This window comes from Zootoca vivipara, chromosome 12, assembly GCF_963506605.1.
Source record: "Zootoca vivipara chromosome 12, rZooViv1.1, whole genome shotgun sequence".
Classification (NCBI taxonomy): Eukaryota; Metazoa; Chordata; class Lepidosauria; order Squamata; family Lacertidae; genus Zootoca; species Zootoca vivipara.
In genome coordinates, this window is record NC_083287.1 from 29,958,716 (window position 1) to 29,972,945 (window position 14,230).

General features: G+C 42.4%; 1 protein-coding gene across 1 annotated transcript; it reads right to left on the bottom strand.

Annotated features, from left to right (window-relative positions):
• Positions 1–11,086: 11,086 nt before the first annotated feature.
• NXPH1 (neurexophilin 1) lies at positions 11,087–12,767 on the bottom strand. Its single transcript, XM_060281058.1, has 2 exons — positions 12,747–12,767; positions 11,087–12,144 (listed from the first exon to the last, which is right to left on the bottom strand). Exons 1-2 carry the CDS (start codon positions 12,765–12,767, stop codon positions 11,383–11,385), a joined length of 783 nt encoding a protein of 260 aa, XP_060137041.1. The 3' UTR covers positions 11,087–11,382.
• Positions 12,768–14,230: the final 1,463 nt, after the last annotated feature.

Consider the following 14,230-nt stretch of genomic DNA (forward strand, 5'->3'; position numbering starts at 1 on the left):
TTCGGTTCTTGAAGCGCCCGTTCTGCACATGCGCAAAGTGTGATTTCCCGCTTCTGCGCATACGCCGACCACACGTGCTGCTTCTGCGCAGGCACAGAATGCACGCGGCACGCAGGGCGAAAAGACTTCCAGGGTTGTCGACTTCGGAAGTCGAAACCTTCGGAAGTCGAGTCATTCGGTTGTTGAGGTACCACTGTAATATGATTCTGGTTTGCTAAGGCCATTTTATGCTGCACTGTACTGTATATCCTAAGCTGCTTCATAGGACACCACAAAGTGCTATGTGGTTTGTTTCTGCATGCATTTCTATGTGCACCGATTTGTACTGGTCCACATCATACTCCCCATCCCTTTGTCATAAACTGTATGCTGCTAGTGGGTAAGTCGTGTTTTTGGCAGCTGTGACACACTTCCCACTTTATATTTTAGGAGAAAAGCACCCTGTTTTGAGCACTGTCTCTCCCCCAAGCTTAACCCATAAGCTAAACTTCCATTGTCGTCCTTATTTGCCACAGGTGGGCTTTCCTGGGTTTGTGAGCGCTCTTGTTCCTTACATTTTGTGTTACTCTAGACCAGGCATCCCCAAACTTGGGCCCTCCAGATGCTTTGGACTACAATTCCCATCTTCCTCGACCACTGGTCCTGTTAGCTAGGGATCATGGGAGTTGTAGGCCAAAACATCTGGAGGGCCGCAGTTTGGGGATGCCTGCTCTATACCAGGCATGCCCAACTCCCAAGAGACTGCAATCTACTCCCACTATTTTTTTTATTTTAAAAAAAACCTGGCAGTGATCTACCCATTGGATCGACCATTGTTGAGCTTTTTTGGGGGAGCCAAAGTTGTTGAGCTTTTTTTTTGGGGGGGGGGAGCCAAAGATGACAAGGATCGACCAGGGACGCCCCGCGATCAACATACCTGCTTTAGACAAAGAATGGGGAATCTGTGGCTCTCTAGCTGTTGCTCTAGATCCCATCAGACCTGACCATGGACTATTCTGGCTGAAGTTGATGGGAGCTGGAGTCCAACATCTTGAGGGCCACAGATTCCCCATCTCTGGTCTAGACCAGGCATCCCCAAACTGCGGCCCTCCAGATGTTTTGGCCTACAACTCCCATAATCCCTAGCTAACAGGACCAGTGGTCAGGGATGATGGGAATTGTTGTCCAAAACATCTGGAGGGCCGGAGTTTGGGGATGCCTGGTCTAGACCCACTTGTGGTAGATGGATTCAGCCTCCCAAATCTAATGCATAATCGGCCCTCTGTGAGTTGGGTGTGGGTTCTCCTTAGCTCAGGCATCCCCAAACTGCGGCCCTCCAGATGTTTTGGCCTACAACTCCCATAATCTCTAGCTAACAGGACCAGTGGTTGAGGAAGATGGGAACTGTAGTCCAAAACATCTGGAGGGCCGAAGTTTGGGGATGCCTGCCTTAGCTAGATTCTGAAAAGTGAGACACACAAGCCTCCTTTCAACACAGTACCTAATGGGGCATGTTGTGAAGAAGCAGCATCTTGTACTGTATTGCATACCATGTGGGAGGCCAAAAGAGCCTGTGGAACAAGATCAGAGTTGAGGAACCCCTTTGAACACCTTCTGTGCAACTTTCTAGTGGGGGTGGTTGTCACGTCCCAGTGGTGGGTGGGGCCAGAGTCAAGAGTGGGCAGAGCAACAGGTGTAAATATTACCTTTGCACAATAGGCTAGGTGCTACTACACACCACTTTCATTATCCCTTGTCCAGGTAAGTGAATGACATTATGAAAGGACACATTCTTGGCAAGAAAAAGTATTCAAGGAGGATGTGAAGTGTAGCCACTTCACAGGGGTGGGGCATAGGAGAGTCCTGAAGGTCAATGAGAGAGGAGTGGAGGGCTGCATACCTGAGGTTCTCAACTCTTTGATTAGAGGTTTAGCTTACTTGAAAGACATCAGGATAGCAAGTAACACATATTAGGGCCAGGCTGCCAATGAGGTGGGTTAAGCAGCTGCCTTGGACTGTAGAAGCTGAAGAGGTGGCGCCCCCATGGGTGCCCTGCCTACACTACTGTTCTTATGCCCCCACTTGCATCCTCCTGTGACTGCTTTTCATAACAAAAAGTCAGGAGCCTCTTACACAGGCACCCCCAAACTTCGGCCCTCCAGATGTTTTGGACTACAATTCCCACCATCCCTGACCACTGGTCCTGTTAGCTAGGGATCATGGGAGTTGTAGGCCAAAACATCTGGAGGGCCGCAGTTTGGGGGTGCCTGCTCTTACACAAGTCTGCTGTAAGTTTTGCTACTACTTAAACAGCTTGCCTAAGCTGCTGCCCTTCCTGGGGGCAGAGAGAGAGAGAGATGGGGTTGTATGCAATGCTGCATTTGTGCAAGGATCATTCCCTGCCCCTCTTCCTCACCCCCAGTCCCTGCCCCTCTTCCCCGTGCAGAAGGAAGTATGTGGGGTGCAGTGAGAAAACGGGCAGAGGCTGTGTGCGATAGCAGGAACTCTCACAGTAATAAACACTTGGGCAAATCTTTTGAATTTATATTCAGTGGGTTCGCTTGTTCCTTTTGGAAGTAAATCATTATTTCTCTTTTAATGATCATCACACGGAGAGGGATTTTGCTAAGGGACTTGGGTGACAAAACAGCTTTTCAGCCATATATTCTATTTCTGTCTTTCTAACATAGATCTCTATCTCTCATAAATATGAACAAAAAGGTGCTATTTGGAATGCCAAGGCAAGTATGTTCATAATAAACAATCATCTATTTGAAGAAAGGTATCTAGGGGAATGAGTTTCACAGTGCAGCAATAAATATGTATATATTTTTTTTCTTGGGACTAGCTGTAAAGCGTGCATATTATTTAAAGCCTCATGATCTGATATATTAGCCACCACCTCTATGTATGTCTCCAGGAGATTCCCACAGTCCCACGTGTGAATTTCGCATATCAGGTGCATCAGAATGTGTTCCATGAGGGACAACAAGGTACATAAACAATACAGCCATACGCTCATGAGCATTTAAAGAAAGGTAGTATATTTTTACTTAATAGCAGTCACAAAACCATTGATGTTACAGCTGTACATTCTGTATCTATTGAATGACAGTTCACTTATTTGACATTTCCCACCCACTACCATGTCTATTGGATAAGAGCTATCCCACCGGTCCATTAATGCATAACATTGCCAGGAGATGTTAGAAATACAGTGTTGCCATTGATGAAAAGATGGAGCACCAGTCAATCATGGGTGTAGAGAGGATGCAGACTGGGCAACAAACTAGTCCCTAGGCTCTCTGCTATCTTTCCTAAGTACCTGTCTTATTAAATCTTTCTGGGACAAGCCATACTGCTGTATCCAAGGAGGGTGGGTACACATTTAGGCTGCAATCCCATGCACACCTAGAAATAAAGCCCATTTAACTCAGTGGGCTTATGTTTATTGCCCACAAACAAGACTTGCAACACAGAATAGGGAGAAAATTACACACACACACACACACACACACACACACACACACACACACAGTATATCACAGAGGATCTGAAAAATAAAGCCAATCCATAAAGTCAATCAAATTATAGTCCAGGCAGGAATTTCCCTATAGCAAGAGGAAATATTCCTTCCCCCACCCAGGTCATATCTAAAGGCAGCTTCATAACAAAGGATTGAGAACAACTCTCTCCTTGCTGCAAACACTTTGCATATGTGACTTGACAAGCACAATGTGACCCTGCCAGTTGGGGGTTCACACAATCATGTGTGCCAAGCCTGAGACCCACCCCCTGAACTGGCAAACCAAAAGAGTGCCCTTAACTCAATAATGCCTCAGGTGTTGTTGTTGTTGTTGTTGTTGTTGTTGTTGTTGTTAAAATTTATATCCTGCCCTTCATCCAAAGATCACAGGGCAGGTTACAATATAAAACACAAAGAAACATGTCGTAATAACAAAACAAAAAAATCAATACCCCCTCTCGCTGGGTTTAAAAGGCCATAGATTGTTTAATTAGCCAAAGGCCTAATGTTTTTGACTAAAGATTTATAATGTGGGTGCCAGGCAAGCCTTCCTGGAGAGAGCATTCCACAAGCGGGGTACCACTACAGAAAAGGGTTGTTCTTGCATTGCTGCCTTCCAGACCTTTCGTGGAGGAGGCACACAAAGAAGGGCCTCAGATGAGGATCACAGGGTCTCAATAGGTTCATATGGACCTTGAGGTATGGTGCCATCCATATGTTGTTGGATTCTAACCCTCCATCAGCCTGCATAGCATCAGGGAAGATGGGAGCTGGCTTCCAACGACATCTGGAGGGTGCCGTGTTGGCTACCTATGATCTAACCATTGAGTGCAGGGATGGGGAACCTAGGGCCCTCCAAATGTTCCTGAACCACAATGACCAGCTGATGTGGTGGTTGTTTAAGACCTGTATGTTCCAGTTGTGTGATTCATTGAGAGTTACCAGAGTCTTGCTGCCACTCATAAACAATCCAAGTGTGGGAGGGCATGGTAAAGTCTGGCTCAATGCGTGATTTATGGTTTACTGGTTCTTCACTTGGTTAGAGTGTGTTTTTGACAAGCTACCCTGTTGAGAAGGGTTGCCTTTATATGTGTTTTCACTGCTTTCCCATTCTTCAGGAAGAAACTCCATTTTGCAATACTTTGTAAAGTTACATGAGCACTGATATTGGTGCAGCATGGATTGATAGATCAGTCTATTAAAAAATTCAGGTTAAATATAAATATATGACACAGACAAAACAATTATAAACTTTAAAAACAGTATCATTTTAGATTTGTTTTATGTAAATCATAGATTTTTTAAACCCATGGGCTACCTTGACTCTTTTCTTTCTTTCTTATTTTGTTTTTTATTTTTTGAATACATGAAGCACTGGCTAGTGGACATATTGTCTTGCTTGTTCTGGATTACTTCTTGGTGACCATGTTCCAAGGCCATTGCTTGCAATGAATCTATGGAACTTGTTAGCTACCCCAGATATAGCAAACCATAGTGATTTCAATGCACTAAACAATCATAGCAGGAAAGCAGTAACTCTCTCTGAAGGAAGCAGCAATTCAACAGGTTTACCAGTAGTTCTACACACAGGTACACCTGTTGCTGAAAAATGTGGTTTGAGAAGAATGATTTGATAAATGCTCAAATGAGGTTGAACACACCAGAAAATGGAATATGTTTATGTTATGTGAGGGTGACAGAATCTGTAAATCCAATGATATTTTTGCGTGTTCAGACCCAGAGACCTCCCCCCTAAATAAAGACACATTTGACTCAAATTTTAGTTTTGGTTTTTGGCAGAATTTAGGCCACAAATTTATTGAGTACAGAAAAGTGAGTGGTTGCATAGGCTCCGGTTTGACTAGCTCCCTACACCTTTGCAGGTAGTGCTGACCCAGAGCTCTATCATAGGTCAGCCAAGGGTGAACACCTGAAGCAGGTGAAAAGCCTGGGAACAGACTCTGTTCACTCCCCAGATGCTCCCCTGGACTCAGGCATGGGCAAAAACCCCTTTCAGGGCTTGACCAAACCAAGTTGAGTCCCTGGATTCCTTTAACGGAATACCTTTCACATAGGGATGGCAAGACCGTTCTCCCATCCCTATCACATGAACCAGTGCCTATCTGCAACCTCACAAGTTGTGACAATTTGCTACACAGCAGGCAAAACCCGAATGGCAACAGCCAATCAGCCAAATTCCTGCCGTGCCCCTGTCCCAACAACAGATGACACACGACGGCATAATAAGGTCAATCGCAGAATGCCCTAAAATTAGGGAGAGGTGGGCAGGTGTTCCGATGCATGAGCCAAAAGAGGAAGCTCTGGGACATGTGCATGCGTTTATATAGGTCCCTCGATCCGTTTAGACTTGTCCCCATTGGTCAGATTAAACCCAGCAACGAAGGACCTGTTGTGGCTATCCAATAGACCCACCCACAACCAGGAGGTCAGTCTCCCGGTCTCACCGCAACATGTGCCCTCTTTTAGGTAGGACACGATTTGTCACAAGAACTAGATCCTTTGCATGTTGATTACTTATAGAAAATGGAACAGAAGTAACAAGTCTTCTGCAAAACATTGTTTTATTTATTCCGGAAAGACAAGCAATTTTCAGATATCAGTTGCCTTCATATTATACAAGGAATGGCGAGTATAACTGAGTAGATTTATGTCTACGGTGTGTTCAAGATTCGAATCCTCTATACTTCTTTCTCTTCCGCACTGTAATTCTGCTGGTATGTAAGCCATTTGGGAAAAAGCTCATAGTATTTTTCATTTACTCTAATGAGCATTAGGCTATAGTGGTAACATGGGCCTCTGATTATGACTATATAACGCAAGTCTACATACTCAAAAAGAGACAGAGGCTCTTGCCATCAATTACAAGAAACACTCAATAAAATATTTAGCACATAACACATGGCAATATTGTGAACCCAACGGAGAACTTTAATTCCGTGACATGGTGAGATAATACAAATAACATCATGGGAAAGAAAGAACACACCTAAGAAATGATGATGGCTATATGTTGTATCAGTCCTCTACTATTTGCTTTTAACAAACACAGTATTTGGAACAAGGAAGTCTACCCAAATCCATGGATTTCTAATCATGGCTCTAAAGTATTACAAATCATAAACTTCTTAAGGCTATGCTGAAAAACAAGCATGCTAGATTGTGTTAGGATTTACATGAAATATTTGTTAAGGTATCCTGCACTTGATCAGTGGCAACCTCAAGAAGCTCTAGTTCAAAGTAAGTCCTGTTGAACTCAGTACACAACTTACTTTCAAGGAAACATAATTAGGATTGGGCTGCAAGAAGAATGGAAAATCAAAGCAAAGAATTAGTGTTGATTATCATTCCAATACAGACACCCATCTTTCAGAAATACAATTTGGAACAATATGAAGCAAGTCTAGAGAGATATGAAAAGGTATTCATGTCACAAATTGGAAAATGTTAAGGTAGCATGAGTGTTGACAAAGTGAAGATTGGCCAATACTTGGAGCGTCAAGATGATATGTTGGTCCATTCTAGTTCTGTTGCTGTATGAGTCTAAGACCAATATAAAATGCAGGGATTTTGTTTCTGTATATTTAACTTGAAAAGCATCCAGAATCAGAGTTCACAAGAGAGAGGACTTTATAGTGGGCTCTTGAATGCAAAAAGCGTCTATACTCAATCCATCATTTTATTCAGGACTCATAAAATCTCTTGTCCAATTTAGTCTTACTGGAGACTTCAGATTTGCGGTTCTGATGACCAAATGACTATGCAAAAGTCTAAGCAAGCAAAACTATATTTTGAAATAACTCAAACTGCAGCAAGGAACCAGACAAGCAAAATGAAAAAATAAATATACATTATTTAAAAAACTTGTTAGTACACCACTTTTGCTAATTGAATTCCAACACAGTGCAAGACAATTGCTACAAAAATAACATCAACAAGCAGATTATTATGTCCAGAAAAATATGATTTGTCTAATCATGCAAATGCATTTGGAAGGCGAAATAATGAGCACATTTGATTCGCAGATAGCGTATCCCCTGCCTGAATTACTGCCCTCTGAGATACAAGCCTCTTTAGTCAGATTATTTTTTAAAAAAATCTATAGAACCAGATACAGAAATGTCTTGGGTGTGAGTGAAGTCTATTTTGCTTGGTCTGGAATCTACCAGTCTCAGAATGTAGCATAGGAATAAAACAGGGAGGAAGCTAAAATCTATCTCCATGATTGGCCTCGGTTTGGCTACTAAAATCATTTTTTAAACCTCACTTTATAATTTTTATAGTACTGATGTTGTGAAAGTAATTCAAGCTTTGTGGGGAAATGTTGGAAACAAGATTCCAATAAATATCCAAATGGCCTGGAATTTCACTTTTTGATATCTGGGCACAGTTTCATATCTGGGTTAAAACTAGAGGCACATATCTCTCTTATGCACATATAGATATACAGTACAAATGTGTGTGTGCACACTCAAACAGCTCTTAGAACAATGGGTTTCTGTTTGCAATAGCATGATCGCTTAATTCATACTATCTCCTAGGGCTGTTGCTCCCTTCTCTGCCTAGTCAGTCAAAGTCTATGAATGACTGTGCTTCAGAGCAATAGAAGTACTTAAGGATTCCAACTCAACTTCTATCAGGAAAGCCCTCCTTCTGGATGATGTCATGGCCGTATATTGTCAGGGTGCGGGTGAATAACTGTTCCATAGCATTGTCTATCGAAACATCAGTTGTTGGCATCCGTCTGTCTCGAGAGACAATGGAAAGGTGTGGAGTCAGAAGTAAATTTTGAGTACTTGCAGCTCAATGCTGATGTCAACTGGCTGCTAGTGGCTTGATTTTTCAAGGCACACTTTGCCACCCAAGTTTGCACTTAATGTCCATAAGAGTCCTCCCTCCCACTGATATTAGAAAAGGAAGATCTTCTCCAAGCCCCAACATGAATGAGCAGGACCTGTTGTGTTCTAGTTTCAGTTTTAATACATTTCCTCCCCAGAGTTCAAAGCTATCGGGTGGTATGTGTGTGCATGTGTCAGTGTGTGTGTTTGGGCTACAGATTATACTGTTGTGGAACCCTGTTTTTGTTTCTTGTTCTTAAATAAATCAGTATAAATCTGAGAATGAATAAACTGCACAAACTATACACAGGCGGTATCCTCCCCCCCCCCCCAATTCCATTTATTGCTATCAGCTGTAGGCCATTCTATCCACGATAAAGCTAGGCTCATTGTCACCGGTAGAGCACAGGTCCGATCCCTGGTAGCGTCATCAGTTAAATGGATCTCAAGTTAATAGGACTGGAGGAAATTGTGGCCTTAGAAAATGGCCACCAGTCTGAGGACATTATTACTGAACTAGATGGACCAAGAATCTGCTCAGTGTAAGGCATATATGTCTAAACTTCATCTTAAGTAAGCAATAAAGTGGTAGACTTGGGCTCCTGATACATACATTCAAATCAGCTGTGAAACTCATGGGGAGACTTGGGGCAATCCATCACCCCTCAATCTGGTTGCTGTAAATACAAAAGTGGGCAACCATTATATCAATGCAAGCTCCTTCAAAGAAGCATGAAAAACAAATGTGATAAATAGATGGGAATGTGTGCGCACGCATGTATTGCTCAACTACCCTCATCATATAACCACATTTTATTTTTATTTTATGCAGTGTATTGTTGTATGTCCAAGGTCACATGTACTGTGTGGCTTTCCGCTAACATATCAACAGTATGGAGCCACTTCCAGAGGGTTGCATGTTCAAAGGGCTTCCCTGCCACTGATTGCATGTGAGAATCGGGGCAACCTGGATCTTTTAGTGGCATGGGCCATATGTCAGAAACTACCAGATGGGCCTGTTTCTGGGCACCAATAGAAAGAGCAGCATGGACAATGTGAGAGCATTTCCTACATGCATTCTTCACATGAAGCTTCAGGGTGTGTGTGGTTTTTTCCGTAGTAGGAGTTCCAATATTGGAGGTGCATCAAAACTCCAGGGAGAAACAGTGGAGGGTGGAACGAAAAGACAGGAGACTCACGCATCTACCTATGCTGCCCTTTAAAATCCCATCTCCTCTACTTTATTGGAAACTGGTAATAACCTTACTCTCTGACACACAGGTCTACCACCACCACATTAACCTGCCCATCAGGTTTCCATCTAACCCAGGCATCCCCAAACTTTGGCCTTCCAGATGTTTTGGACTACAATTCCCATCTTCCCCGACCACTGGTCCTGTTAGCTAGGGATCATGGGAGCTGTAGGTCAAAACATCTGGAGGGCCGCAGTTTGGGGATGCCTGATCTAACCTATCCATGGGGTTCTAGCTAACTTGTTCATGGAGTTGTTCTGTGGATAAATAAGATAGGAACTGCATGCTTCTTTCTGCATTGAAAAGTGATCGCCATTACATATGATAAAGAATCTGGTCTAGATGGAGCAACTTTTGTGACTGAAGGTGCCACCACCATCGATGTATCAGCTGCCTGTCAGCACTATTGTAAACCACCATCTACAGAGTGCATATTGAAACTCGAATTCAAGTGTTTTATTTTTATTTTTTATGTACATTTCAATTGTTTTCACCTGGAAACAAAAGATCTAAATACAGACAGATTGTAAATGTTGTAAGTTGTATAGCTTTCAACAATACTTTAGCTGAATAAATGCTTTGTACATAATTCTGTCTTCTTAAATGGAGTTTACAGCTACATTGATAAAATGAATTCCTCATTTCCTTTTTTTTTAACCAATAACAAGCAGAGAGACAATTACAAGTTAATATTAATAAGCAGCTCAAATAACACAGGTTAAACTATGTACAATACAAACCATTCATACAAATGAAGACTAGGATATTGTTTGTTTGTTTGTTTGTTTGTTTGTTTGTTTGTTACAATATTGTGTTATAAAGATAAGATGGCCACTTGCAACTTACATGTTACCTATCAGGCATTCTCCTTCCTCCATGGCGATTGGAGAGTATCTCGGTTGAGTGATGACTACCAAACTACAAAATCGTAACTTTCTGTTCACATGTAAATTCCAAATGTTTGCTCATCTTTATGAGTTCAACAGGCTCCCTTCACCAAAAAAAGGCCCACCTAACACCACCTTGAATGTGCCCACTGGGTGCTGAAGAAAAGTCAATATACTTTGTTGTGTTCATATAAAGAGGAATACTGAGCTCTAAACACACACATTTCCCACCCAACCCCTGTTTTAACAAGCATTTTACTCCTACAATATTATTTACCAGTACAGCTACTCCAAGTGATAGAATGTATGAATGGGGATTATTGAGTATAATGTATTCAGGGCTGTAAAAGAAGATTTCCATAACAGTCTGTGGAGAAACGAAAACAAAACATCCTCTGTCTAGTTAATCCTTTTTGCTTGATGATAGGTTATCCTGAAACATCATATATCAGACAATGAAAGCCCTCTTCACAGGAATCTCGATAGATCTGCAAGCTGCAAAGAGGGGGAAGGAGAAAGAGAAAGAGAGAGAGAGAGAGAGAGAGAGAGAGAGAGAGAGAGAGAGAGAGAGAGAGAGAGAATTGTGTGTGGTACTATTTTAAATCCACAGTGATTTACAACTGGACTGATATACATGGAACTGACTGGGCAGAAATGACATTAGACTGGTTTCCGCTAAGATATTTGCAGCCAGTTGACATCAGCAGCAGTGTGTAGACACATTCCAGGCAAGAGATGTGGCCTTCTTCTTTGAGGTAACAGCCCTGTCGTGTGACCTCTTTCACATTTCCCCCCCATACTTTTGTTTAAAATTAGCATTATTTTATTTGTGTATTTATTTATTTACTCCACAGGGTCCAGTCTGAGAGGCGTGGCCCACTTCAACCTGAAGGGAAGTAAGGCGTGTCACTGTGGTAGTTGTAATCGGGGCACACCTTCTGTACTAGTTTATAATCTGTACTATAAAAGGAAATGTAAATGCAGATCACTTTAAACGGTTTGGAGCAGAGCCAGGAGACGTGGCTTTGGGTCTGCTCCTGGTAACATGTTTTTGAAGGGTCGTAGTTGCAGAGGGTGTTCTTGGTGGCTTTGTCGACCTTCTCATACTCAATGCGGCAGTTAAAGGACTTGGAATCTTTGGCATCAATCACTGTCTGTTGTGCCAAGTCAAACTCCACGATTTTAGTCGGGGGCACCAAGCTCACAGATACATTCCCTTGGCCAGTGGAATTATGCCTGAAGTAAACGCTAAACGTCCCATTGCCATGATCCACTATTTTCCCAGTTATCAACAGGTTTAACTTGACTGTCTTGATGTTGGAATGAAAATCGCCCCAGCCAAACATTTTCTTAAACTTCCCAGTCTTGACAATGGGCCGTCTCTTTGCTCTGGGGCGAGGCTCTTGAAGGTCCGTGGAGTTCCTCAGCCAGTCCCAGAGATCTTGCTCGGAATATGTTTCTGGGGCATCATACCGCAGGCTCAAATCCGTATCGTTCTCTTTGCCATGGAAAGTCTGTGATAGCAGCCGGCTGATGGATAAGTCTTTGCTACTCTCTGTCCATATGTGCTTTAGCGTGGATTTGGAACCACCTGATTTTAGAAGTTCTGATTTTCCACCACTGGTTAGATTTGCGCATGTGACCTGAAAGTAAGATAAAGGAAAATATATGTTTAGGTAGGGATTATTATGTATTAACACCATTATTCTCAAAACAGAGAATGGATTACAGGTGAGTGTAGCTTGAACATATTTCTAAAGCACGACTTCAATATTCATAGCATTATGCTGTGTTTAAGTGCTATGTAGATCGCAAAAAAAAAAGCAACACATTTTTCCTTTATGCATTTCTTCTACGTGGGATACATTCACACACATTCTGGCCTTTCCAAATCCATCTTTAGAAAGCTTGCAGCTTTCTTTTCTTCAGGCCAATCATCTCCTTACCTTCTTTAAAATACTTTAGCAAAGCCTTCACCTGACTTCCCTCACTTCACCCCACAACTCATTGGCCCAGTTTAGACAACAATATTGTAATCCGCTGCTTAGGTCACAGGTAACTCACAGGCGTGGTGAGAGTTGTGTTCCACCTGTAGGTTCACCTGTGATCTAAACCATAATACAGAACCCTTAGGTTATCATCTGAACTGGGTGTTTGTCGAGTCCTTGACCTCACCTTGCCTATGAAAGGTAAGATTGAAATCCTTTTGGGTGGAGATTAATGCTGGGTGCTCTCTGTTCTGTACTGATTCTGGCACAGCATCCATGCTAAATAAAGTTGTCATATAGTCTGTATTAGCAGAATTTATAAATAAATTTGTTATTTCTATAGGTTTTTCCCTCCCCCCCCATTCTCACTCAGGACCAGAAAAAAACATTCATGCCAGGGGAAGCAAATCGACATCTGAACCCACAAGAAGAAAAATTATTTTATTCAGGTCATGAAAGATGCCGTGAAGTACAGTCCTCAGACCAAGGCAATTCATTCACAGCACCATGGCTCAACTGTTATTTCCAAAAAAATTGCAGTGGCTCAGTATAATATTAATCATTGTTTTTAGGAATCAGAAACTGATGCTACAGACTGAGCCTGTACATTCAAAGGACCTGGGGAATTGGGAAGGTTTCATCATTGGAGTTTTGAATTGCCATCCCCTCCTGTTATCTTAAGGGCGCAAGAACATATGAATCAGGCCATCTAGAGATGAGGGAGAAATTCCATTCAGTTCACATTTAAAGATAAACCTACTCAATTGGCACAACAAGGCTGTATATTGTCTCCCTGCTTATTTAACTTATATGCAGAATTCATAAAAAGCAGAGACATCACCTTGCTGACAAAGGTCCATATAGTTAAAGCTATGGTTTTCCCAGTAGTGGTGTGTGGAAGTGAGAGCTAGACCATAAGGAAGGCTGATCGCCAAAGAATTGATGCTTTTGAATTATGTTGCTGGAGGAGACTCTTGAGAGTCCCATGGACTGCAAGAAGATCAAACCTATCCATTCTGAAGGAAATCAGCCCTGAGTGCTCACTGGAAGGACAGATCATGAAGCTGAAAATCCAATACTTTGGCCACCTCATGAGAAGAGAAGACTCCCTGGAAAAGACCCTGATGTTGGGAAACATTGAGGGCACTAGGAGAAGGGGATGACAGAGGATGAGATGGTTGGACAATGTTCTCGTAGCTACTAACATGAGTCTGACCAAACTGCGGGAGGCAGTACAAGACAGGAGTGCCTGGCATGCTCTGGTCCATGGGGTCACAAAGAGTCGGACACCGACTAAATGACTAAACAACAACAACATTAGGGGACAAAGGCTACGAACATGAGTTTGACCAAGCTGCGGGAGGCAGTGGAAGAAAGGAGTGCCTGGCATGCTCTGTTCCATGGGGTCACAAAGAGTCGGACACGACTAAACGACTAAACAACAAGAATTTGCACTTCCCCAAAGAATATGTGAACCGTAACATATCCAGCCTTCAAACCACAGCATGTTTTTGCAGTGCAGTTCTCCAGCGAAATAAGGCACAGAAAAATGTATATCCAAGTGTAAATTTTGCCTTAAAATGCATATATTAGTTTTGTAAAATAACACACAAAAATATTATGGGAAATTGCATATAAAAATTAATTTTCATGAGGACTTTAAAAAAGACAGTTCAGAAACTTGCTGTCCCCTCTTGCACTTCCCCACAATAAGCATGCAGAGACACACTGCCTACAATGT

What these genes read in the sequence shown, in the direction of transcription:
- NXPH1 (XM_060281058.1), bottom strand. Translation starts at nt 12,767, where the DNA reads ATGGATGCTGTGCCAGAATCA. An exon ending in TGGATGCTGTGCCAGAATCA is followed by an intron (nt 12,145 to 12,746) that starts GTACAGAACAGA and finishes TCTTACTTTCAG; the next exon opens with GTCACATGCGCAAATCTAAC.